At 37.4% G+C, this 24544-nt stretch overlaps 1 protein-coding gene across 1 annotated transcript in view; it reads right to left on the bottom strand.

The window, feature by feature from the left end:
• The window catches only part of DOCK2 (dedicator of cytokinesis 2), a 494284-nt gene that overhangs the window by 52885 nt on the left and 416855 nt on the right, over positions 1 to 24544 (bottom strand). The window contains exons 31-34 of the mRNA XM_034779264.1: positions 23524 to 23624; positions 23373 to 23431; positions 17211 to 17359; positions 6417 to 6502 (exon numbers count right to left, since the gene is read on the bottom strand). Coding sequence (XP_034635155.1) covers positions 6417 to 6502; positions 17211 to 17359; positions 23373 to 23431; positions 23524 to 23624 — 395 coding nt within the window. The remainder of the gene's footprint in view (positions 1 to 6416; positions 6503 to 17210; positions 17360 to 23372; positions 23432 to 23523; positions 23625 to 24544) is intronic.

Raw genomic sequence — 24544 nt, 5'->3', positions numbered from 1 at the left:
GCTTTACAGCTATGTTAGAACAGCTGCACCCTGAGTTGAGATGCTTTGGGGCAAACACTATATTACAATGATGATAACTATATTACAGTATTGATCATAAAACAGGCATAGAGTGTATTTGAGATTCCCTTTGTGGCTTGATAATCTACACATCTAAAAGTTGGATGGGGAGCAAGTCCAAACAAAGAACAGAATGTTTACTTTTCTTGTCTGGAAAACAACTACAATTTCAAGGGTGCAGGTGTGTACATATGTGCTTTGCTGGGGTCCCATTATTTCCATTCCCCTTTACTAATTGCAAAGTCAGTGTGTTACAAAAACCCTCCCTCTACATGAGTCCTGACATCAGCCAGAAAGGATTGCTGGAGGGTGTTGTGGCAGTTGAGTATAGTGTCACCCACACCACCACCAGCTGGATGGGTGAATTTAGACACCAAACCAGAATTCCAGCTCTATCCTGTGTTCCATAAGGACATTTTACAGGTGTGTAACATACTCCATGAGGACTTTAGAAGTACACCTCATTTTGGATTTCATAAATACACAAACTTCTGGGGATAAAGTAAAACAACAACAAAATTTTCAGCAAGCATACGTAATAGGAAGCAACATGAAACTTAACGCTTATAAAGGCGTCGTACACAGGCACACACACAAATATTTATATATTGCATTCTGAGGGTACATCTACACTGCAATAAAAGATCTGCAGTATGGCCGCAGAGTGCTCTGTCTCGTAGAGCTCAGGCTGGGGAACTAAAAATTGCAGTGTACCTGTTTGGACTCAGGCTGGAGCCTGGAATCTGAAACCCTGCTAGGGTGGAAGGTGTCCCAGGCTGGGCACCAGCCCGTGTCTGAACATGTATTCTACAATTTTTGGCCCGGAATCTTGAGAGCCTGAGTCAATTGATCCAGCCTCTGAGACCCAGTGTATTTATTGCAGTGTAGACATAACCTGAGACAGTTCCTGCTTCATGCTCTCATGGTGATATGTTTGTACATAAAAAAGAGAGAAATACAAGTTGGATAATTCACACAGTGATCTGACTTCAGTTTTGTCTTTGGCATAGGACAGTTGGGGGTTCATTTTGCAGTTCAATTTTAAAAATGTGTTAAGAGATGGCCGAAGATCTCAAGTCTTTTTTTCTCCAATCTAACTACTCTGAGGAGATGCAGTTATTTTCTTTTGTTTTCAAGTTAAACATTAGTAGGATTTTCATACCAGTATAAATAACAATTGGAAATCACACTATAAAAAATAAGGCAATTCACTAACAAGATTTCATCATTGCTATTTGGCCTTAATTAGTAAATAAAAACAAAATTAAAAAAATGAGAATAACTGTGGACTTGACTGCTGCAGATTTAATTCTTTCCCTGTGTTTCTTTTTTTGTGATAGGTGAGTTTTCACCAGCATTTCCCAAATTGTGTTAAACCTGCAAGTTGTCCTATATTATTTACAAAAGTGCCTAAATGACTTAGGAGCAGAAGACATTGATTAGTGGTCACTTTTTGTTTTTCCAGCCAAATAATTTAAAGGGACGGATTGATTATTGTCTTGAAGATTTTTCTCTCTTGTTGTTTAAGGACTTTTTTCCTAGGCATTCTATTTTTCCCCCCGTTTCTCTTTTTCACTCCATTATGTTCTAATTTTTTTTTTTATATCTGAGTAGTTACATAGTTATCTGGTATATTCCATTAATGGTTTCATATCTGAATGTTTGGAAAGTACAGTAAATTTCACTGGAAAATTATGAAAACACATTAGCAATTGCAGAATCCTCACTTAAATTACATTGTGTGCCTATGTTGAGCTATTTCCTTGTTATACCATGTGTTATTCTTGATCTCTCAATGTTTCATTAGCTAATTTCAATTTATATGTAAACAAAGGTATTCTGTAATTTATTGTTGTTCTTTGGAAAATGCAGCATTTGAATCGGCATTACAGATTATTACATTTCTTGTTAATGACAATGTGAGCTTTTGCTATTGAAGATCTATCAAGACTTCTACACATGTACGTATTCATATTAAAAGTTCTCCTTTCACAGATTTCCTACAAAAAAATCTATCTAGAATAGAACAAGTCAAAAATGGGCTATTCCCTCTGTTTCTACCCCACTCACTGTGTATGTGTATACTCAGACCTTGTGCAATGTGGGAAGTGGGGAGAGAAAGAGATGGAGGAGACTTGGATAACTGGTATGAACTGATTGTGTTGAAAGATTAACTGAAATGCTTTCAGAAAACAACTACAAGAAACTGCTTAAGATCTTAAACACATTACAAAACAGGATGTTAATTACTAGTGTCTGCAGACACATGTGCCCTGAATCAGCAAAGAGCTTAGAGTACATGCTTAATTTTAAGCACGTGTAATAGGATGTAAGCTTAAGTGCTTCATTGAATCAGCATCTGAAATGTTACTATGAAATATATTTTAAATCAAAATAATGATTCCTTCACTTACCTGCAAGACTACACTTTTTGATTTTGTGGTTCACCGACTTGATGACGTCACTAATATCTGAATAAAAGTAAGGAATTAATCTCCCTGCCATTATTTAGATATTAGTGACATCATCAATTCTTGCTGTGGGAGAACCCTAAAGTCAGTTCCTGATAGGTGAGAAAGTAGGGATTTTCAGCTATTTTGTTTTAAAATGTTTATTTGTAATATTTCTGATATTTTCTTAAGTTCAAAAATGGACAGAACCCAGCATGCCCTTCATTCTCTCTTCTACAATGCTTTGTGTCAGTGGAAGCAAACACTACAGGCACCGCTGTTTGAACAACAGAATGGTATTTTTCATCTAAAATGTTCATGTCACAACTGATTGCCATTTCAAGATCAAAACTCAGCTCAATTTTTTAACGTCTAAGAAAAAGTAAGTTGCACGCTGTGTGAGTGATGGAAGAAGTGGGCTCTTACTCAGATGAAGGGATGAGTATAGTTCAACTTTTAAATTCTAGATTTGATAAAAAATATGCTCTGAGGCTTCCTAAATAAGGGATTTTGATAGTTCTCCAAATTCTGCACTTAGCCAGCATTTACTACAAGTGACCCTGGATTTACACTGGTGAAACAGAAAGCAGAATTATGCTCACTAAATCTTACACTCAAAGCATGAATTGATTTTGTCACATAACCCGCAATCTAATAACTATTGATTACAGACATTACTCCTGGATCATAAATGCTGGAAAAATCATGTGATGAATCAGTACTGTTTACCATCCCAGAGATTAAAAAAAATACTGAAGTTTGAAACAACGTGGTCTTATTGGTTGGGTAATAAATGAACCAGGCTGGCTGCATTGAGTTCTGGGAAAACTAATACCACTAGATCTGTGTGAAACCCTCTGTCCTTTAGATTGCACAAAGTTCCAGGGAATCTTTATGGCAAACTTTGGTTCACATTCCCAAATTATTATCTCAGCCTATCCCAAATCTCAAGCAAGAGATTTAGACAAAATTCTGTAACCTGATGAGTTTAATCCTGAAGCTCAGCCAGATCATAAAATACTTGTAGCTCTTTGAAAAATGTCCTGCTGAAATATTTTAATGCTCTATCATTTTCTAGAAATCCATATATTATCAAAGTCCAAAATATCAGTTAATCTAGTCACTACTATCTACTATATCTTCACAGAAACAGTCACCTTTTTCTAAAAATTTCTGCCTTTGAGAATGACTAGTCTACTGTGTTAATTACAGTACGGGTTTCCAAGTTCTGGATGTGGCATAAAGCATAATTTTTTGAGTTATATACTGGAACTAAGAGAGCTCCTTTGAAATTTAGATTTTTGTTAAATACTTTTCAAAGTGTTATTATTTTACAACCTTTGTAGAATATGGAATTCTTTCTAGAGCACTTTCAAAAGCTTTTCACAAGTATTTTATAGGTGTGCTTAAATAAGACAATTTAAAGTACGGTAAATATTTTAATTTAAAAGAAAAATGACCGCTCAATCATTGAAATAAGTTATTTCATTAATGAATTCCTTTCCTGTAGTTTTCCAAAATATGGGAAGGAATATCAGCTAGTGATTGAATAAGGCAACTAAAAGTCAGGATTCTCCAATACTATCCTTTGCTTTGTTCCTATGAAGTCATCTTACTTGGGCAAGTCACTTAACGTGGATATCACATTGCTTTCCTTCCCCTTTTTCAGATGGGTAAACTGTGTTGAAATCCCCAGATTAAAAGTTTTATGTAAACACTCAGATTTTACTAGCTTTAATTTGTGAGCTTTTCATAGCCATCTTTTCCCTTCCTCACCTGATGCTGCCCTATGAACAATTAATCTCTAATTATTAAGCACACTATATTGTTGAGTTTTGGAATGTGGCATCAGAGGAGATCTCAAACCTCTGTTACTAATTCTCTCCTCTTGTCTTTTTTGGTTATAAGGAATCATGATGGACAGACAAGTCACACGGCCATACCAGCTGTGGATACTGATCCCTACCATATGTAATGGATAAAACCTTCTTGTAACTCTGACCCATCTCATGACATTGGGGGCCCGTAAATAAAAATCAGTCTCTTGCTAACATTATTACATATCACACCTGGTTTCAGAATAAAGTCAAACCTCTGATTAAACAGCACAAAGGAAGCCACGTGAATTGCTCAGACTGGTAGGGACCATAACAGTGAGGTCATTGAAACCCATACAATTTTTTCTGGAAAAAGTAATAAGGGAGGAAAAATCAGCCTTGCAGTAAATCCAGGGGCACTGGAGATCTACAGTGGTGGGGTCATGAAGGGGATTGCAAACTGCTAGACAAAGTCATTCCAAATGTCAAGAATACTCAGGAGTGTACACAAGAAAGTCACTTGGGAAATGTTTCTTTTCTTTACAAAAAAACCCAGCTTTCAAGTGAGACTATTGACCATAGGTAACAGACCTACATACTGAAGTTGTCAGTTTAGGCACACTTCAAAATGCGTAAGTATTTTTAATTTTGGGAAGCTCAATTCTATAGAGAAAAAGCAAAACCTCTTCTTTCTCAAAGCCTGCTGTGATGTATACAAGTTTAAATTTCTTCTTTTTAACATTCCCTCAGATCTTTGTGAATCTGCATGTAGTGGCAGTAACTGTTGATGAGCAGGCATACAGAGAAAATAATCAACACTACAAGAAAAGCTATACAAAATGAGAGCCTTAAATTGAACACACACAAATGATGACTATGCTTAGTTACATAGGACACACAATGGAATTCTGCTGGACCCCCGCGTAGTAATGGAAAAATCCCCAAACAAGGAAGCCTCACAGAGATCTAGAGGCACATTACAATATCCTATCAAATTCATCAGATGTAAGTGTTCTATTCAGAATGCTGCTTGGAGAGAATATAGGACATACTGGGTTGATCACTAAATGAGAAGTGTTTGGGGGGAAAAAAGTTGTCACTGGAGAACCAGTACTGAAACATTTTGAGATTAACAGAGGCCAAGTTCTCAGATGATACAAACTCACATGGATTGGAAGCTGACCTGCAAAATGAGCTCCTGCTTCTAAGAAAACCATTGTACAAAACATAGACTTCAGAAAAAGTTCACAAAGTGCACAATCACATATTAAATATGAAATACATGCATGGAAGAAGCTTCTTGCAGTAGACATACTTTCAAGAACACCTATGAATAGTGAAAGTAAGGCACTGCAGGAAGAGCAGTTCAAAATAATTATTACTCAAATTCTATGCATGTTTGAAACAGAATTTGAGCAGCTCAAATGAGAAACCCAAAATGTCCCAAGCTTGAGATAGTAAATATATATGGATGGCACTTCCAAGCATGACAAGTTACTGGAACTATATTTATTAAATTGCAGCAAATTATGGTCACTGCCATTATAAATCACAGCATAATGTTGGAAATACTAAGCATACTCTCCTTCAGTGCCCGTATGATATTGAGAACTGTAAGAAGATAGCCTGAGATGCCCTGTTCTTGCCGGGCATGCATGAATGCCTTGTCAAAGATAAAATATACAATGTGAAAATGTGAAATAAACACAGGAAAGGGAATGCAAAAGAACAAAAAAAAAAAAAAACCACCCATGAGATTCTTGAATATCCTTGATCCAGGGTATGCAGATCCATTTGAGTTAAACAGGAACAATTCTCTCTCTTTTAGTGGCCAACTACTTATATTTTCTTAGAAATTAAGCTGTTGGAAAATATACCAAAAATCAACCCACTGACATTTCAATGGGCAAAACCATTTAAGTTTTATTAAAACAGTTGCACTCTGTGCTTCATTTTTAATCTCCTCTCATACAGTGTTGCTTGGATTCTGTGTAATGGATTTATTTCTCAATGAAATCACCTCTTTTGGGGGTAGAAAAAGATAAGGAAATGGGTCATTAGGTATTTGTCTCATGAACACAATACTTACATTGACTCAAACAGCTGCATGTACTGCTCATCTCCACGTCCTCCTTCCACTTCATGGTCCAAATTTAAAATTATTTCATTTTCAAACTTGAGGGAGGGAAAAAGACAAAACATAGAATAATGCACAATACATATACAACAAGAAAATTCAAGTAAGAGAAATCAAGATATTCACAGGTCAAATAAAGCCTAAAGTGATATGACAAAAACATCACATTTTTCAGGCTTAAATGGAAGAATAATTTCCAGTTAAATAACACTCTCCAGAGTATCTTTAAATAACTTTTTCCAAGCACAAATTGTTATAGTGCCTGAAGGATACCTTTGAAGTATTTGCATTATAGGTTTGCAAACCACTTCCTAGCTTGAGATATAGGACTTCAAAGTGAAACAGAACTATTTTATTCCAGATTAACTCTGAATGAACAACCTTATAGAATATAATGTCTTCATACAATTGGTTACTCTCAGGCCACTGTACATTTTTACTAGGAATGAGTAAAATATAAAATAGCAAAAATAATCAGAAATATATATAACAATGGAATTAAAATTTGTTGTAGTTAGACATGTTTTCTCCCTTTGCAATCTTAGAAAGGAATCAGCCAAAAGATTTAATTAAGTAACCTAAGCAGTTACTGGTGAAATATAATGCATGCTATACATAAAACTCTAGGGCTGGAAACATTCATCCAGCCCAGTGATCCCAAAACTGACCACCACCTAACTGCTAGTTGCTCTTCTCTAAATCTCTGGAATATTTCAAGGTCAGGAATATCTTTGGCAATTGCCCATTAAGGAAATGGAAGTATTTTCTTCCATGATATCTGAGCTCAGTACTTTGCAGGATTAGGCCCTTAATTATAAAGGGTTCAAATGACTTTTGCAAAGCGCTAGTGTGCTGTAGCATTTGTCATTTAAAAGTTCTTACAGTGCATTGTATAAAGGAAATTGCTTTGTCATTTTGGAACCGTTAAGTCAACCTACCATGTTTAAATTCTTGTCTTAAGAGTTTATAATTAATAATTAGTTTGGCAAGGACAATGCAGTACATTATGTAGATTGCATTAAGTTCTGGAAATGGAGTATTTGGAAATATTAAATACATGAATATGACTCCTTTTATCTCAAAGGACCCAAAAGTCCCATTATTGTCTGAATGTTTAATGGGCTGACATTTTCTTTTACCATTACGCAAGGTGTTTATGGTATTCCTGGCATGTCCTTTCCTTAGAATGGTAAAAAGGCAACGGTTTAAAAGGTACCTGCTCTGTACAAGGATCACCTCACTCAACATGTACAAAGATCTCTTAGGTGTATAAAAGTAGCAGTGTTTCTGTGATACACACAAACAGAGCACTATTTGTTTTCCCCAGAGTACATAGAAAATGTGGTATCCAATTGAAACTATAGGGGAGAATTAAGACAAAAGAACATATTATACATTTTAATACTACAGCTACATTCAGCCAGATAATGCAGGCCCCAGATATACTTGTGTGCAACACATAATGGGGCCTCTCTAAAGATAAGTACTTAGGGCCTCAGTTTTATATATCAGCCAAAACTTGTTTCTGTCTCTCCTTTCACTATGCTTCCATATCCATACAGACTTTGGAGGGGAAGTGTCACCTGTTGAATCTCAAATTCATCTTGCAGCTCCTTGGTTTTATTTGTTATTTCTCATCCAAGTAATTATAACATCTAATCAGAAAAAAAAACCCACTATAGGGTGGTATTGTTGTGTGAGTAGTCTCTTTGCTTTGTCAGAAGATTAGAGGTTTATGGTAATTTTTTTAATCCTATTTAATTTAACTGTGGATGTTCTCATTACCCAGATCAACATTTTTGCCTCAATAATACCTTGTGGCAATGAGTTCCACATATTAGTTATTCATTGTATTAAAAAGCATTTAGCTTGGTGAGACATCAAGTTCATTATGGGTGTTTTATTAGGTGTTAATGTCTAAAAAAACAAATATTAGACAGCTGAGACAAACACAACAGAAATAAATATGTGGTGTTCTGTATAGATATGTATATGATATGCTCCAAGTATATAGTGCTGCTTTATACACACTGGACCCAATGCAGCAAACAATTTAAGCACATGAATAGTCCTACTCACTTCAGAGTTAAGCATGTGCTAAGTGCTTTGCTGGATCTGGGTCTAGGGCTCTCCCTTCAGCCAACGAAAGCCTGAGGCTGTTCAGTCTAGAGACAATCCATACCATGTTGATCTGAGGTGCTTAGTAGATTGGAACACAATGTATCCCCACTCTCCAGGGACTAAGTGTAATCCTCTCCAACACTTCCAGTCTTGGGTGAAGGAGCTAGTCTAAGGTCTGCCACAGATTCAGCCATTACAGCACTGGGAAGGATCTGGAATCCCATGTTGCTACTTTGGAGAGAGATTTTATATATATATATATATACAATTCCTTCAGTTACAGGCAAATCCACATCCTGTATGGAGACACTTCATTGTACATTTTGTCTTTCAATGTGTCAGGTTAAAAATTCTTCGGTCAGAAGTTTCTGACATCAGTCTGCCATTTAATTAACAATTAAGGTTCAGACATTCATTATGCTCCTCCTGAAAACTAGACAGTCGTTGCTTCTCTCTTGGGACTTGGCTAAATAGGGCCAACTGATGTCAAAGACCAACAGAATTCTTTCAGAGTATGAAATGATAATTATGCCAAACTGCTTTGCCACTTATAGCCAAAATACTGCAATTAGTACAATAGTTCCAATTAGGTGTTCCTCAGAAGAGGAACACACTTATAAGCTATGTAATTTGTAGGAAGTCCTCATATAACCTACTGAGATGTGTCCTTCAAAGCTGTGGGAGAAAAATTTATGTGGTATTGAGATTCACAGCTTTAATTTAACAGACAAATGTTGAACTGGCTTTTAGGGTTGAGCTATTCACTGTTGAGTTTCTCAGATTTCCTTTCCTGAGCAGAGCTCACTCAATACCCATATGTGACTTCTAAGGAATACTGGAAGAATTAATTTGATCTAGAATAACAGTTCTCAAACTGTGGTCGTGACTAAGCCAGGGCTGGCTTAGACTTGCTGGGGCCTGGGGCCAAAGCCCAAGCCCCCCCGCCTGGGGCTGAAGCCAAAGACTGAGGGCTTCAGCCCTGGATGGCAGGGTTCTGGCGACAGGTCCGTCCCTCCTGGTATTGTGTAGTAGTTTTTGTTGTCAGTGGGGGGTCGCGGTATAATGAAGTTTGAGAACCACTGATCTAGAACAATAGGTGTGGGCTACTACATCACTTTCCTGGGCATATAAAAAGGAAATTCTGTGATTCAAGTTTTCTACTCGGGTTTGAGTTTAAGAAGTGAAAAATGAATGAATGTTGATAAAGATGCACTCATTAAAGAGAAAATGACTAACACTTCCATCAGCTCAAAACAGTATTGATCATTTTAGGAAGCACTTCAGAATCATCTAATATGCCATGGTGTTAGAAAATATTATGGAGCTGTAAAGATAAGGGAATGAGAAATTAGAACTGTTCAAACTATATATAAAAGAGCAGAGCAAGGAGGGGGAAAAGGGAAGGTGTTTTCTTATTTTTGACTAGGTGCTCAATGAGTTAATATAGGATATGTCTGCAGGGTTAACAGCCCTCAAGGATTCTTTTCTGAATAGGAATACTTGTGGCACGTTAGAGACTAACAAATTTATTTGAGCATAAGCTTTTGTGGGCTAAACCCCACTTCATCGGATGCATGCAGTGGAAAATACAGTAGGAAGATATATACACAGAGAACATGAAACAATGGGTGTTACCATACACACTATAACAAGAGTGATCAGTTAAGGATAGCTATTACCAGCAGGAGAGAAAAAAAACAACAACTTTTTGTAGTGGTAATCAAAATGGCCCATTTCCAGCAGTTGACAAGAAGGTGTGAGGAACCGTGTGTGTGTGTGTGTGTGTGTAGGGGAAATAAACATGGGGAAATAGTTTTACTTTGTGTAATGACCCATCCGTTCCCAGTCTTTATTCAAGCCTAATTTAATGGTGTCCAATTTGCAAATTAATTCCAATTCAGCAGTCTCTCGTTGGAGTCGGTTTTTGACGTTTTTTGGTTGTAATATTGCGACTTATGGGTCATTACACAAAGTAAAACTATTTCCCCATGTTTATTTTTTCCCCCTACGGTTCCTCACACCTTCTTGTCAACTGCTGGAAATGGGCCGTTTTGATTACCACTACAAAAAGTTGTTGTTTTTTCCCTTCTCTCCCGCTGGTAATAGCTCACCTTAACTGATCACTCTTGTTATAGTGTTTATGGCAACACCCATTGTTTCATGATGTGTGTGTGTGTGTGTGTATTGTGACAGACCCAGACCAGTGGGGTTCAGGAGTCTGGTAGAGGGCAAATATACGGGTCACTGGATGAGTAGTTTTCTGTTCCCTGAGTGACCAGAGAAGGGGCTGCACTAGAGTAATCAGGAACCTGCTAGAACCAGTTAAGGCAGGCAGGCTAATTAGGACACCTGGAGCCAATTAAGAAGAAACTGCTAGAATCAATTGAGGCAGGCTAATCAAGGGACCTGGGTTTTAAAAGGAGCTCACTTCAGTTTGTGGTGTGAGGAGCTGGGAGCAAGAGGTGCAAGGAACTGAGAGGGTGTGCTGCTGGAGGACTGAGGAGCACAAGCGTTATCAGACACCAGGAGGAAGGTCCTGTGGTGAGAATAAGGAAGGTGTTTGGAGGAGGCCATGGGGAAGTAGCCCAGGGAGTTGTAGCTGTCATGCAGCTATTACAGGAGGCACTATAGACAGCTGCAGTCCACAGGGCCCTGGGCTGGAACCTGGAGTAGAGGGTGGGCCTGGGTTCCCCCCAAACCTCCCAATTGACCTGGACTTTGGGTTCTTCCAGAGGGGAAGGTCTCTGGCCTGTTCCCCAACCCACATGGTGAATCTCTGTGGCAAGAAAATCTGCCAATAAGCGCAGGACACACCAAGATAGAGGAGGAACTTTGTCACAGTATATATATAGATAGATAGATATCTTCCTATTGTATTTTCCACTGCATGCAACCAATGAAGTGGGTTTTAGCCCACGAAAGCTTATGCTCAAATAAATCTGTTAGTCTCTAAGGTGCCACAAGTACTCCTGTTCTTTTTGCGATACAGACCAACACAGCTGCTACTCTGAAATCTTTTCTGAATGCCACTTTGCTAGCATGTGCAGCATCTACATTTATGAAAAACAGTAACATCGGCATATTAGCAAGTACTGCAGAAATGAACATAAGAACATAACTCAACTTTGCAGTAAGTATTTTGTTGTTATTTTTAACACTGTGGCATACTTAGAAGATTGTGAAAGGCTTCCAAACTGATGCAGCTAATACATGTGACAGAGCTATAAGGAAAATTTCATAAGGGGCTCACATATAAAGCATTCTTATGAGCTAAGGCTCTCAGCAACTTTAAGAATTAGGTCAATGTTGGACAAAATGGACTGAAAATCTATTTCCTGTTTTGGACAGGAGGAAAAGGAGGATACTTACCTCTGCTTTCTTTTTTAATTTCTTGTGCATGAATCCCAAATGAAATGGGAGCATCTCTCGCTGAAGAGGCCATAAACAGTTTTGGCAGGTTAGGGGTGATGAACAGAGTGCTGTGCGCCCCAGTAGTAGTTTAGCACCTAATGAAAGAACCGCCATCCATTTTGGTGCTCCTGTTTCCATCACGGTTTATTGTAATCAGAGTACCAGCAGCTCCAAACTGGGTCAGTGGAGTAATAAATACTAACCTAATGTCAGAGCTAAGGTAATTTTAAATGATTCATTCTGATCAAAAGAACTGCCTTCTGCATTGTATATGGCAGAGATATTGAAAAGTGGGAAGTAGCAAAGTTCCATCGTTTCAGGCACAGGCAAATTGGAGGATCACCAAAGTACAGGATTGCTGTGTGTGCAAGAGATGCACAGAACATGAGACAAAGTTAAACAGATGGGGGTTGTGTTTGATGTGAAAATGGCATTGAATGAGGAGAAATCCATCTCTGGGTTTGAAGCGGCAGGCCACAACTTTACTGAACTTAACACAGGGGAAGGGGGCTACCCACCCTGGGACCCATACTCTCACCTACCAGAAGACTAAGTGATTCCAGTGGAAGGGGGTTACAGGGTTTCTACCATATAACTCAGTATAGACTCATGCCTACCCCGCGGATTCCACTCACTCATTTGAGTCAAACTACCCACCCTCCCACAAGAGGGACGGAGGTACTAAAAGAGGGCACCTTAGCCTGTGAAGGCCACATGGTCTACCCCTATCTCAGGAACACAAGTTCCCACAGTAAAATTCTGTGTCTTTTTCTTCTGAAGATTGGTTCTTTTAACTGCACTGGAGACTGGCAGCAAACTGTGACAAACTAACCTGTTTACTATTGTTAATTATTAAATCCTATTCCTATTTAACTTAACAATGCCTCCAGGATGCTGCAGGGAAGGCAAAAAAAAATGCCCAGCCCTGTGTTAATTTAGCCTCTATAGGAAGAAATAATTCCTAGTTAACCCAAAACAGGTGATTGGTCAGAATCACAGCCTCCACAAAACACAGCTTCAAAGTTACCAGTACAGGTTGGGGAGGGTGGGGCTGCTGGAATGGAGCAAAAAGTGGCTCCATATGGTTTGGACTAGGGTTTAAATCAACAAAAGGGGAGCGTGATGGACCAATCAGTTTCTTTCCTCCTCAAGTTAGCCAATGAGTGGCTAGAAACTCAGCAGGGGAGGAGCAGCCCTTCGTTCCCTTAGCGTGTTCTCCTCTTTCTTTCAGCTGCATCTGTCCCAATCACTGCCAGCCCCATCAAGTTTCCCACCTCTTGAGGTGGGTGGGTAGCATTCTGAGCCACTCGGTAGAGCTGTGACCTGTAGACTATCAAGATTTCCCCATTTGAATGTTTGCCATAGTAATATGCAGAAGTGTGAGGGCAGCATATGGTCAGCCACTATTTAAGACAAATCATCAACCAATAAAATCCTCCCTAGTATGTACTGAGCAGTTGGTAAGAAATGGATTTCATTTCTAAAGAGGAGGTGATAATTCCACGTTGCTTGATCCAGAAAGAAAACCAGGAATTGGGAAGAAGAAACTACTAAAACTGATTCTTCAGCCCTCATAAGTCCTTTTCTTTCCCCTGTAACAACACTAACTGCATGCACTGGCAGTTTGTCAAAAGCAGATGGTTGCTTGAACTAAAATAAATAAAAGATGCTGGCAAACATTCACAGGAGAAGCCTTTGATTCCTAAAGTTTAAGTGCAAAATTCAGCCCTAGTACATCAAGATGTATCTCCATCGACTTCAGTGGAGTGATGCCTGCTTGTAACAGGATCCAATATGGCTTTAAAACTGCTTGCTGTATTTTTCTAGTGAAATAAAAAGCCTCAAAGATTTGAGCAGACTTTAATACCAACCACACAGTCTGCAGTCTGTGCTTTGGTTAGGTGGATTTGAGTTTGAAGTGTCATGCAACTTTTGGATGGGTTGTAAATTGAAATGCTCCTTACTATTGATAATGAGGCAGTTCTATTTCCTTTAAATCCTTGGGCCTATTAAGATTTCAAGAACTAGGAGTCCTGAGCATGGGAGCTTGCTGAAACCACTTCCATTCATTTACTTAGTGACCTTCTACAGCTATTAGCTAGGAAAGATACATGACTTCTATAGCCTGAATATGAGTAAATATCCACTCTCTAGTCCTGCAAGTACACTTCATTAGTGAGAGTTATTATTGTGTCCTCGTTAGTCAGCACTGTTATTTTTTCTTTTTCAATAACTGTCAGGAAAGAAAAGTAGTTTTAGAATATGTCCACAGATGGCTGCAATAAGTGAAGGATTTAAATGAAGATATGGAAACATGAATAGACATGGCTTACTTGAATGGAAATACTATTACATGTGAATTAATCTTTCATAAGCCAAAGTTAAATCTTTGTAAAGATTAACTTAAATCCATGTTTATTTTAATAATGTTTTCATTTACTGTGCAAAGAGGTACACTACTTACTGTTCTTAGAAAAAAGTTTTTCAGAAGCAAGTTTATTGCATCTCTCTTTTTGGTTGATGTTTTATCAGCTCAGTTATAGCAAATATTAGTGGCTTACCACTCTGATCATGTTCTTTTCATTGGGAGGTCTTGTTGGTACATTCCAGCAAGAATGGTTTACAGATACTCTTGATCATTATACTTTTTTTGTTACAGTTCAAATCACCTCCATGCCTGTGTATAATTTCTATTATGTGTCAATGGGAGTTACACGTGTATACTACAGGCAATAGTTCCCAAAAGAAATATATTTGTATATTGTGCACTTAGAACTACAATACATCAATAGGCACCCCTATGGTGGTAACTGGGTGTTGTGGTGGTGTTTCTCCTCTCCACCCGCTGTTTGTTTCCTGAAAGTTACAGCACCAAATAATTATAAAGATATCTTCTAAGAATGGCTGAAGTACAATAGTATTTGATAAATGTAGCTAATCCTCATATCCTTAACTGAATTGGGGGGGAATTTCAAAATCGCCTGGGACATTTAGAAGACTACATCCCATTTTCAAAAGCGACTTAGGCACACAGAAGACTAAAGTTTCATTGGAAGGCTCCTAAGTGCCCAACTCATTTTTGAAAATTTTACACTTCATCTTTTTAAAGAAAATATCTATCTTCACAAACAATATTACTGTCCACTTTAAAACTATTCATTAACAAATACTAGAGCTTCAATGCTTGCATATTATGTATAAATATGCTTTATTTTCCATTAGTGTCTCTTCTTTAACTTTACTAATCCATGAGGTGAAAATTATTAAATTACTACAACCCAATGTGTATTTTTCTCCAAGTCCAAACTTCAACTGTGAATTTTAAAAAGTTTATCTTAATCATGCCAATGCAATTGCAGGCAAAGAGGAGACATGCTTTTCAACTCATAAAAATGATTTTAATTTCAAAAGCAACACTATGGAGTCCAATGAAGTATAACAAACATCATAAAATAATAATGCAGCACAAGTGACTATCCAATGAAAACTATTAGGCAATTATTCTTAAAGTGTACTAAAGTGAACATCTTTGTTCCTCTACACTGAAGAAAAATATCACCTGAAACATATTTATATCTGCATAATGTAAGGGTCATGTGGGTGTCTGGCATCTTCTAGGTCCTTAAGCTTTTGTCCTTGAAAATCAGTCAGTTTGACTGATGTGTTTCCAGGGTTTTTTGGTGTATGTAGGTCTATGCATCTATCCCAAGAGATGAAGTATAAGCCAAGAATAGGAAAACATTTTAAAGAAAGTAAATATAGGACTATTAGGACATGGAAAGAACAGATGCACAGAGGCAAAGTGGTTTTTAATCTTGGCCTTAAACCAAAAGACTTGTGCTAAACTACTAAACAAACTGGAAATTTCATCTGCCACTTTGTTCCGTGTTCAGCTAATAGAAAAATTTTGTCCCATATAAACTAAAGCACAGATATACATGTGCATAGTAATGTACTCAATTTTTGTCAATTAACATTGTAGATAGTGAAATGTAACCGATTTTTATACTAATTTAATGTATTGTCATTTATCAATATGCAGGCTGATTGTTATCATTTATGATTTGTATGCAGCAGTACCTAGAGGTGTCATTGTGCTAGGCGCTGTACAAACACAGTTTAAGACAATCCTGCCCCAAAGAGCTTACTATCTGATACACGGGAAGGGAAACAAAAGGACAAAGAGGTAAAGCAACTTGCCGAAGGGGACACAGTAGGTCAGTGACAGAGTTGGCACTAGAATCCAGGTCTCCTGAGTCTTAGTGCAGGACCCGACTTGACCACACACTGGACCACACTTGTTTGTTATTTGAATTTATTTGACAAATATTTTATGAACATTAGAGCTGGTCAATTTTTTTTTTTACTATTTTCCTGTTTTTATCAAAATTTATGTAGACAAAAATTTTCTGTGTTCCAGATGGAAAATTTTAGGGGGATGGAAAGCATTTTCCTTAATAAAACCTGACTTTCACAAACTTTTGTTTTCAAAGTTTTTCCAGTTATAAAACAGCAAAGATCTGTGAAAAGCGGGTGTTTAATCACTTTTGCACTTTTTAACCTTTTTTTTACCTCTCCACTCCCTCCTGCTTTTTCCAGTGGAAGAAAGTGGGAAGGGATTTTAAAAGGGAGAGAAAGGGGGAATAAAAGAACAAATAAAAAAAATCAGTTTCTGAAAAACAAAATTGAATAACATTTTAAGATTAAATGAACATTTTTTTTTCATTTACAAAATTCTCATTGAAAATCTTACATTTTGGTTCAAAAGTTTTGAAATGGGATTTTTTCCTGTGAAATTTTCTGTGGGAAAAGTTTGAGTTTTATGACCAACTCTAATAATATTTCATGTCTTGGAAACTATTCACTATAACTATTACTTCAGGTATTCTGCATTCAACACTTATTACTTCTGCTGTATGATCATCGGTCTCCTACATCTCGTGATAGTGTGTCCGTTTCATGTTTGAATGACTCGTTTGTTTAAAAGCGTAAAGAGGGCTACATTAAGTCACTTTTTTTGCACTTGCACCCAAACATCGTCACACAAAATTTCCTGGGTTTTTCACTTTCTGCAAACAGAAAACTCACTGCATACAGTTCACAATTAAATGTTAACAAATGCTTAATACCTTTTTGAAGCAGATGCCCAGCTCTATTCAGAGTCCTTAAGAATAATGTAGCTATTAAAACAAATCCTATGTATCTTTCTATTACCTTTTTGAATTCTCCTGTTTTATGATATTCACACAGCATCATATCAAAGAAGATTGGGATCGTGGCTTTTCGTAGTTCAACTTCTGGAATCAGAGTCATTTCCAAGATCGGTCCAACCATCCCCGGAATAAAGCAGATTTTATTCTGGCCTAAAACAGAATGGTGAAAAGAGTATTGGAAAAGAGAAGAAAACTACCATTTTGGTAAGAAACAATCTAAGATTTTTAGCCATTAAAATACTGTTATAACTATCTGTTTCAGTAATGGTCTCACAGTTAGTTACACATCTTTCTCAATTCTTTTTCAGAAGCAGAAGGCATGTTGAGGGATATACTCTCATTTCAAGGTACTGGGTCATTTGCTACTTGAAATGAGCATTTATGCCAGCTGAATGAATTCACACTTTGGCATCCTTTCAATTTTTCAGCTTTTCACATCTTACTGAATACCCTACTGTAAATGCTTGCAGTGAAAAGTAATCAGGCTCTAAGACATCCCTCCCCCCAAACCAATCAATTGGAGAGAGTATTACAATAGCTATATGACATGTTCTCTTATCTAAGTTATAAAGGGAGGGGGGAAATCAGGCTTTATTCCTTAATGAATAATGTCAACCATTAAAAATCCAGAAGGGAAATTGTATCCTGGTAGGTATTATAGATCATGTGCACAACTACTGAAAAGCCACATGAAATAATCATGTAGCACAGCAGTTACATGAGTTGTCAAAGAACCCCAGATTGTGCTTTAGGAGACATCTGCAATTATGACACATGATAGAACTGTTGTAGCAATTGTCGTATCTAAAAAGAAACCAGGTACTAAATATTCTCCAAAAGCTGATCGTTTCATAGAAAGAGGATTTTCTATATGAATCTGACCACACTGGTCCATAAAATCCAGTGTCCTGCCTCTGGGAGCGTGTAATATCTGGTACTTCCAGGCAAGGAGAAAAATTGCCATCAACAAATGTGACCAACTTTACAATTCCTGTGTCTTATTTTATTTATTAAAAAAATTATATAAGGTGCCCATCATTGTAGCATCTGGGCATCAATACCACACTAGTCTGATTTTCCTCTCACATCAGTTTCATACTGGTGTGATGAGATATGGTGCAGAAGTCTCTTTCAGGAACCACTCTAGGAGAAGGAGAGAATCTAGGAGAAGAGCTTCCCCTTCCATAGAACAATGAAGGTGCGCACAAGTAGAACCTCTCTAAAGGGGATGCAGATCTCTGATTAGTTGCAACAGGCTACAGAGATTCTGACCCCCTGACTCTGAGGTATTGCTTGCATATACCTGACAAAGAAATATTGTTTTTAAAAACAACTACTGGAAACTAGAGAAAATAAATTTTACTGTTACTTAACAATGGCCACCCCTTCACTGGAGCAATACTTACCACTTAGAGGGTTTTATCACTTCAAAGTCATTAAAAGACAGATCCTGAAAACACATAAGGTTCTATCAAATGTATGGCTTACCATCATGAATAGTCCCATTGCAATAAATTGGAATGTTGATGATAGTAAGCACTACATTTGGTCGTTAATGTTTGCAGAAGCAAGTCCCTTAAGTCTCTCACCTTTTTGCGGTAGGTCTGCTATGTTTCTTTATTTTTAAGATGGGGAAACTGAGAGACAAAGAAGTTAAGGAACTTGCCAAAGGACACAGGGTAGTTAGTGTCAGAGCCAGGAATAAAATGTTCCTTCCCTGTAGTCTCAAATTCAATCCACCAGCCTATGTTACCGTTTCATTCCCTACTCCAGGCAGCACAGTCTAAATAAACAATTTGGTCTGTGTATGGTTTATGGTATTTACTTTTGTTATGAAGTTTTTTTCTTTAGACAGTAGCAGTTTGGAAATTAGATCAAATAAATCGGAGGAGAATTAATATCAAATGATGGTTATGACACTGATAATGTCTGAATTTTCTAAGATGGCCTTTTTTCTGGCTGTTGCTATGGCACAGATTGTTAGGTCTGGGGAGGGGCAGTAGAAGCAGAGAACGACCCTCATACAGGCAGTGTAATACAGAGTGAATGGAATGACTCTAGAGATGTTCTGCAATGTTACTGGATTTAAGAAAAATAATAGTGGAGATGTTTTTGGGTTCACAAAGCAAGGGTTGATTTGGGAAAAGAGATTAACTTAAAAGGCACACCTACTGCTACCAGACACTAAAGAATGAGAATGACGACAGTGGTTTTAAAGGCTTTCTTTTTCTTTTGCTCTTAATTGGGCAGATCCTTTTTTTTTTTTTTTTTAATTATTGCTTTGAAATCTAAACAATCAATATGCTAAAATAGTAAGCCTTAACCAGACTTGCCTGAATAATATTTGTTGCATTAAAATCTCTATCTAAAAGCAAAGAAACGCTCTAGTCTCAAATTAAGAATTTGCAGGGTTTAAATAAACATTACCACAGAGTATCTGATCACTAGGACGAGTGCAAACATTCAAAATGCACAGGCAAGCACTGACATCGGGGTCAGTTGGGCAACTGCACAGTGAAATATAGATATCAAAGAAATCTCAGTGCTCTTCATGAAAGAGACCCAAACAAGTCTTTTAGCAGAAAAGAATATTTTCCATGTCTTTATGCAACTAACACAGCCCCTTTCAGTACATATTTGAAAAGTATAATTGATTTCATAGTATAGGGTGTTATAACAGCCTCAGCAACTGTCTGCTTCAGTTGTTGCCTTCTGAGGCTCAGATAACTCCTGCCTCTACATACTCTCTCCCTTCCGCTGTCTATCCTAACTTCAGTGATGGAAATACAAACCTAAGAAGAGCTGGACATACTGTAAGGGGAAAATTTCATTCCCCTCAAATAAGATGTATTGATGCAAAAATTCAGGAAAAAGGACACACTACAACAATGTTTTGATGTAAGGAATCCTTGTCACAATGAAGTCTTGGGTAGAAGGGTGAATACATTACAGAATCTTGTACCTATCAATACAATGTGATACTACATGTGTGAAGGAAACAGACACCCTGCATTTTCCACAGTTATCCTACATGTTAAAGAACAAAAAAGTGATTGGATAGGCAGTACTGATCTTTGATACTCAACAGAAGTCTGTCATTGCTTACTGTAGAGCAAACAGCTGAAAATGGCTCATTTGTAGATCATTAAATTTGCCTAGAATACCCTTAGACCAACAAAATGGCAAGAAAGCTAAGTATGCAGCAGCCTTTAATGATACCCTGTATTTTCTACTCATGACTTGTTGATTTTTTCTTTAGAACAAATTATGTTCCTCCCCAATCCATTTAGACTTTTAGATCTCCCCTTACATAAAAGAAAGTGACCCACGGGGCTGTAACTGAAGCTATGATTGTTTGATAGGTTGAAGCTACATGTTCAGTAACCAAAAAGGACATTTGTCATTTCTGAGCTCTACCTCTAAGATGAACAAATTTAATGTGAGCTGACATCTTTCATACTGTAGCTTTTTGCTCTCTTTTCAGAGGTCAACATGATTTTAAAGTAACCAGACATATTTTCCTCTCTATTTCCTTAATATGGGCCCCTGCATTCAATTTTCACTGGTTAGTACACAGAAAAGCAAGGGATACCATTTGGGAAACTAAAGAACATGGTTCGAGATTGGGTTCTACTTCACAATGCTTTTCTCTCTCATATAATCATTTAGAGGAGTATGAAAAAGGTAGCTATCCATACAATACAAAATATTTAGGGTCTGCTCACATTCAAGTAATTAGAACAATTGGATAGGACAATAGGATAACTTCAACAGAAGCAAGACTGGGCCCTTAGGCTGAGATTTTCAAAGCTGCCTGATATATTTGGCCATCCAAATCATATTAATTTTAATGGGAAATCAGCGTTCAAATCCACTAGATGCCTTTTAATACCTTGGCCTTAGTCTCTATGACTGGTGTACATAGAAATGAAGTGTAAGCACATTTCATTATAATAGGCCTTGGAAAGGGGACTGAATGCTCCAAATGCAAGAGAGGGTCTATTTGGGAGTTGGCATCTTTGGGAAGAATGGGATTTACCATGTATCTTCAATACTACAGAGAGCTAGCCAATCCACAGCAACTCACTGGAGAAAGCCTAGAACAGGCCCCACAGATGACAGAGATAAGGAGGATGAGAATAAGAAGAAGAAAAGCTTAGCCAGTGATTTAATATTTTAGGGGACATTGACCCATGAGTAAGATTTCTCTGCTAGTTGAACTTTGTTCACAAATCCCTAGACAGATCTGCTAACTTTTTATTTTTTTTTAATGTTGATAAAACCAAACCACATCTGTTCAACTAGCATTTTCCTCTATTAGAGTTTCACTATAATACAATGCCACTGAATTATGACTATAAGTGCCAATGGAAAAAATGCATTTCATTTCAGCAAAATAAACTTATGTTCAGAATGGAAATAACCTGGGATTAAGGCAGTAGCATAATTAAAGTGGAGGTAACAGACACCAGACACATGACTAAATTTAAACTAGCTATTACAAAGCTTAAACATATACCAGGTTCAGAAATCTAACCAGTGGAGGATAAATATAATATTTATATTTTAAACACACCCATCTCTTATAGAGCTACACGAAATATTTTCCATGAAATAAACCTACAAAATTTGCTTATTTTTGAGTCCATGGAACTTCTCCTCCCTTGGATAGCTGTGAACATTTCAAGATACCTTTTAATTGTACATTTCTGGCTAAAAGTTTCAAGATGTGGTTGGACAAATTATATAAGACTCATTGCATTCCTTCCAGGCCCCTAGTTTATTCAGCCTAGCCCCAGATACTCAGGTGAATCAGCAGAAGCCATGTTTGTTGGTTTTCCTTGGTGAAGTGACTGCATTTTTAAGCTCACCATTATCCTGTTGTATTTGCCCTGCAGTGGAGGGTGGGGGTTCTGTTTGGCAAGTGTCAGATCACTTCAGCAGTTAACAGGGAATGGCTCCCTGCTTCCTAGGTCTAGATGAGAGAGGTTGTTTATCCCTCCCCTGAAGACAATCCTGGATTTTGGAACGAGGCAGGAGTAGACCAAAATGTGTTTCAAGGACTGGAAAAAAGCCTTACAGTGAGAGACTTGACGAACTTAGTCTGTTTAACTGATCAAAAAGAAGATAATGAGGTGATTTGATTATAGTGTACAAGTATAAGGGGAGAAAATATGGGGTATTTAAAGTCTCTCTAATCTAGTGGAGAAAGGCATAAGAAAAATCAATGGCTGGAAGTAAAATCAAATTAGAAATAAGGCACACATTTTTAACAATGAGCGTGATTAACCATTGGAACAAACTATCAAGAGAAGTAATGGATTCTCCATCGCTTGATATCTTCAAACCAAGATGCCTTTCTGGAAGATATGCTTTAGTGAAATGCAGATGACTGGGCTCAATACAGGGTTAACAGGCTGAAACATGTTATGCAGGAGGCCAGACTAGATGATCTAATAATCCCTTCTGACATTAAAATCTATGATGGAGTTTGTAAGAGGACAGAGGGTTTGACCTTTACAGATTCAGATAGCAAGACCAAAAGATCTAGTCTTTTGGGTGATTAGCAGAACTAAATTCCAGACTTTTCCAGGTCTCATTATCACCATATAGTCACAGGTATTGATCGCATATATAGTCTTCCACTCACATCCCTAAAAGCAGGGTGAGAATAATTTAAGGAGGATAAGATTATCATCATCATCATTTCAGTTTGGGACTCACAATGTAAGTTCTGCCACTGCTCTCTTACGTGGCTGTATGCAGGGTGTAATAATAGTGATGGGCCCACAACTAACGTAGTTCCAAACAGCCCCTAACCTTCAGACTATCTGAAATCCTACATCTAGTTTGAATACAAAACCACAGCAGGGAAAATGTAACTAATTCTGGTGTGGATTTAGACAATATTGCTGAAATCTTCTGAGAATCCTTTCTTAAATTTTAAGAGAACAGCTTGTGAGTTTTCAGATGTATAACAGACACCATGCAGATGAAGTGATTTTGCTGGTGGCAGCATTTGCTTGGGCTGCCAAAGGAAGAACATCTGACAGTGCTGAAAATCAGATCTATTTAAAATTCCTGAATCATGTCACAGACTCTTTCCAAAGAGAAGTGGGGGCACTATGGGTACAGATGTGCTTGAGACTGTATAGTTACTCACCAAGTTTGTACCACATGTCACGGATAGCAAAGCCAATTAAACGTCTCATATCCCCATATCTAGAAGAGAAAAAGGAAAAACCACTGGTTTTATTGATGTTTTATTATGAAAGTAAAGGAAATACCATCTAAGATATTGATATTATACTTACTTATTCAGGATCTTATTGTACTTTGCATGGGAGAAATGTTCTAGTTGCAGAGAATCCTGGGTAATAAAAGCCACTGCCAGATGAAAATAGTTGTTCCACAGCTGTAAATTGAATATTAGGTGGTTATAATGATTTTGAACTAACATGAGAAGTAATATTAAAAACATGTGTAAATCTGAATGATCGATGAAGGAAAATGATGCAAACAACATGACGTTTTACTACTATACAAAGTTGTGTGTCATTACTACTACACAATTAGCATAAAGGAAAGAGAGATGGATTTTTATAACCACTGGTCTGCATTTGCTCTTAATAACAGAATTTGAATAAATAGTGCTAATGGAGATTCATGTGGGGATCATTAGGTAATAACAATAAACCACAAACCATAGCAGGGCTGGGTAAAATACAGTACATCCCACTACTCACCAAATCCAGAGGCATCCAATGCATTTATGCCATATTTGAGTGTCTCCAGACAACAAGGGCCTCGCCTCTTTGTGCCATATTCCACTGCAGTTTTTGTGCAAAACTCCCATTTATTCTGAAGGGAATCAAGGGCAAAATATGGTCCTGTGTACCTGCCATTAATGATGAGTCATGCACATGCACTGAGAGGAGAATAACCTCTATATTTTAAGTGTGCAATCCTTCCTTATTGCTGACGGCAGATTGCTTTGTTCTCTTGATAACCAAAATTAAATACTGGGAAATTCTCCCACATGCTTTGATGATAAAGGATTATATATTGCAGCGGTAGGAGAGTTTTCCCATTGGGAGAATGGCTGGCCATCCCAGGAGCAGCTAAAGCAAATGCTACTTTAAAAGGCTTGTAAATAGTAAGAAATGCTTCCAATTGGTTTCTTATTTAAAAAAGATGTCTAATTATATCTAAATGGCTAAGATGATTATTGTGATATGCTATAGCTTACAGGAGACAGTAAATGCATTCAGCACTTGTTTAAAAGTATTACACAAAATGCATGTGACTGTTACAAACTATTCCCAACTAGTTAGA

Source organism: Trachemys scripta, chromosome 8, assembly GCF_013100865.1.
Source record: "Trachemys scripta elegans isolate TJP31775 chromosome 8, CAS_Tse_1.0, whole genome shotgun sequence".
NCBI lineage: Eukaryota > Metazoa > Chordata > Testudines > Emydidae > Trachemys > Trachemys scripta.
The sequence above is the reverse complement of the archived record's forward strand: the minus strand, read 5'-3'. Positions and strand labels throughout refer to the sequence as shown.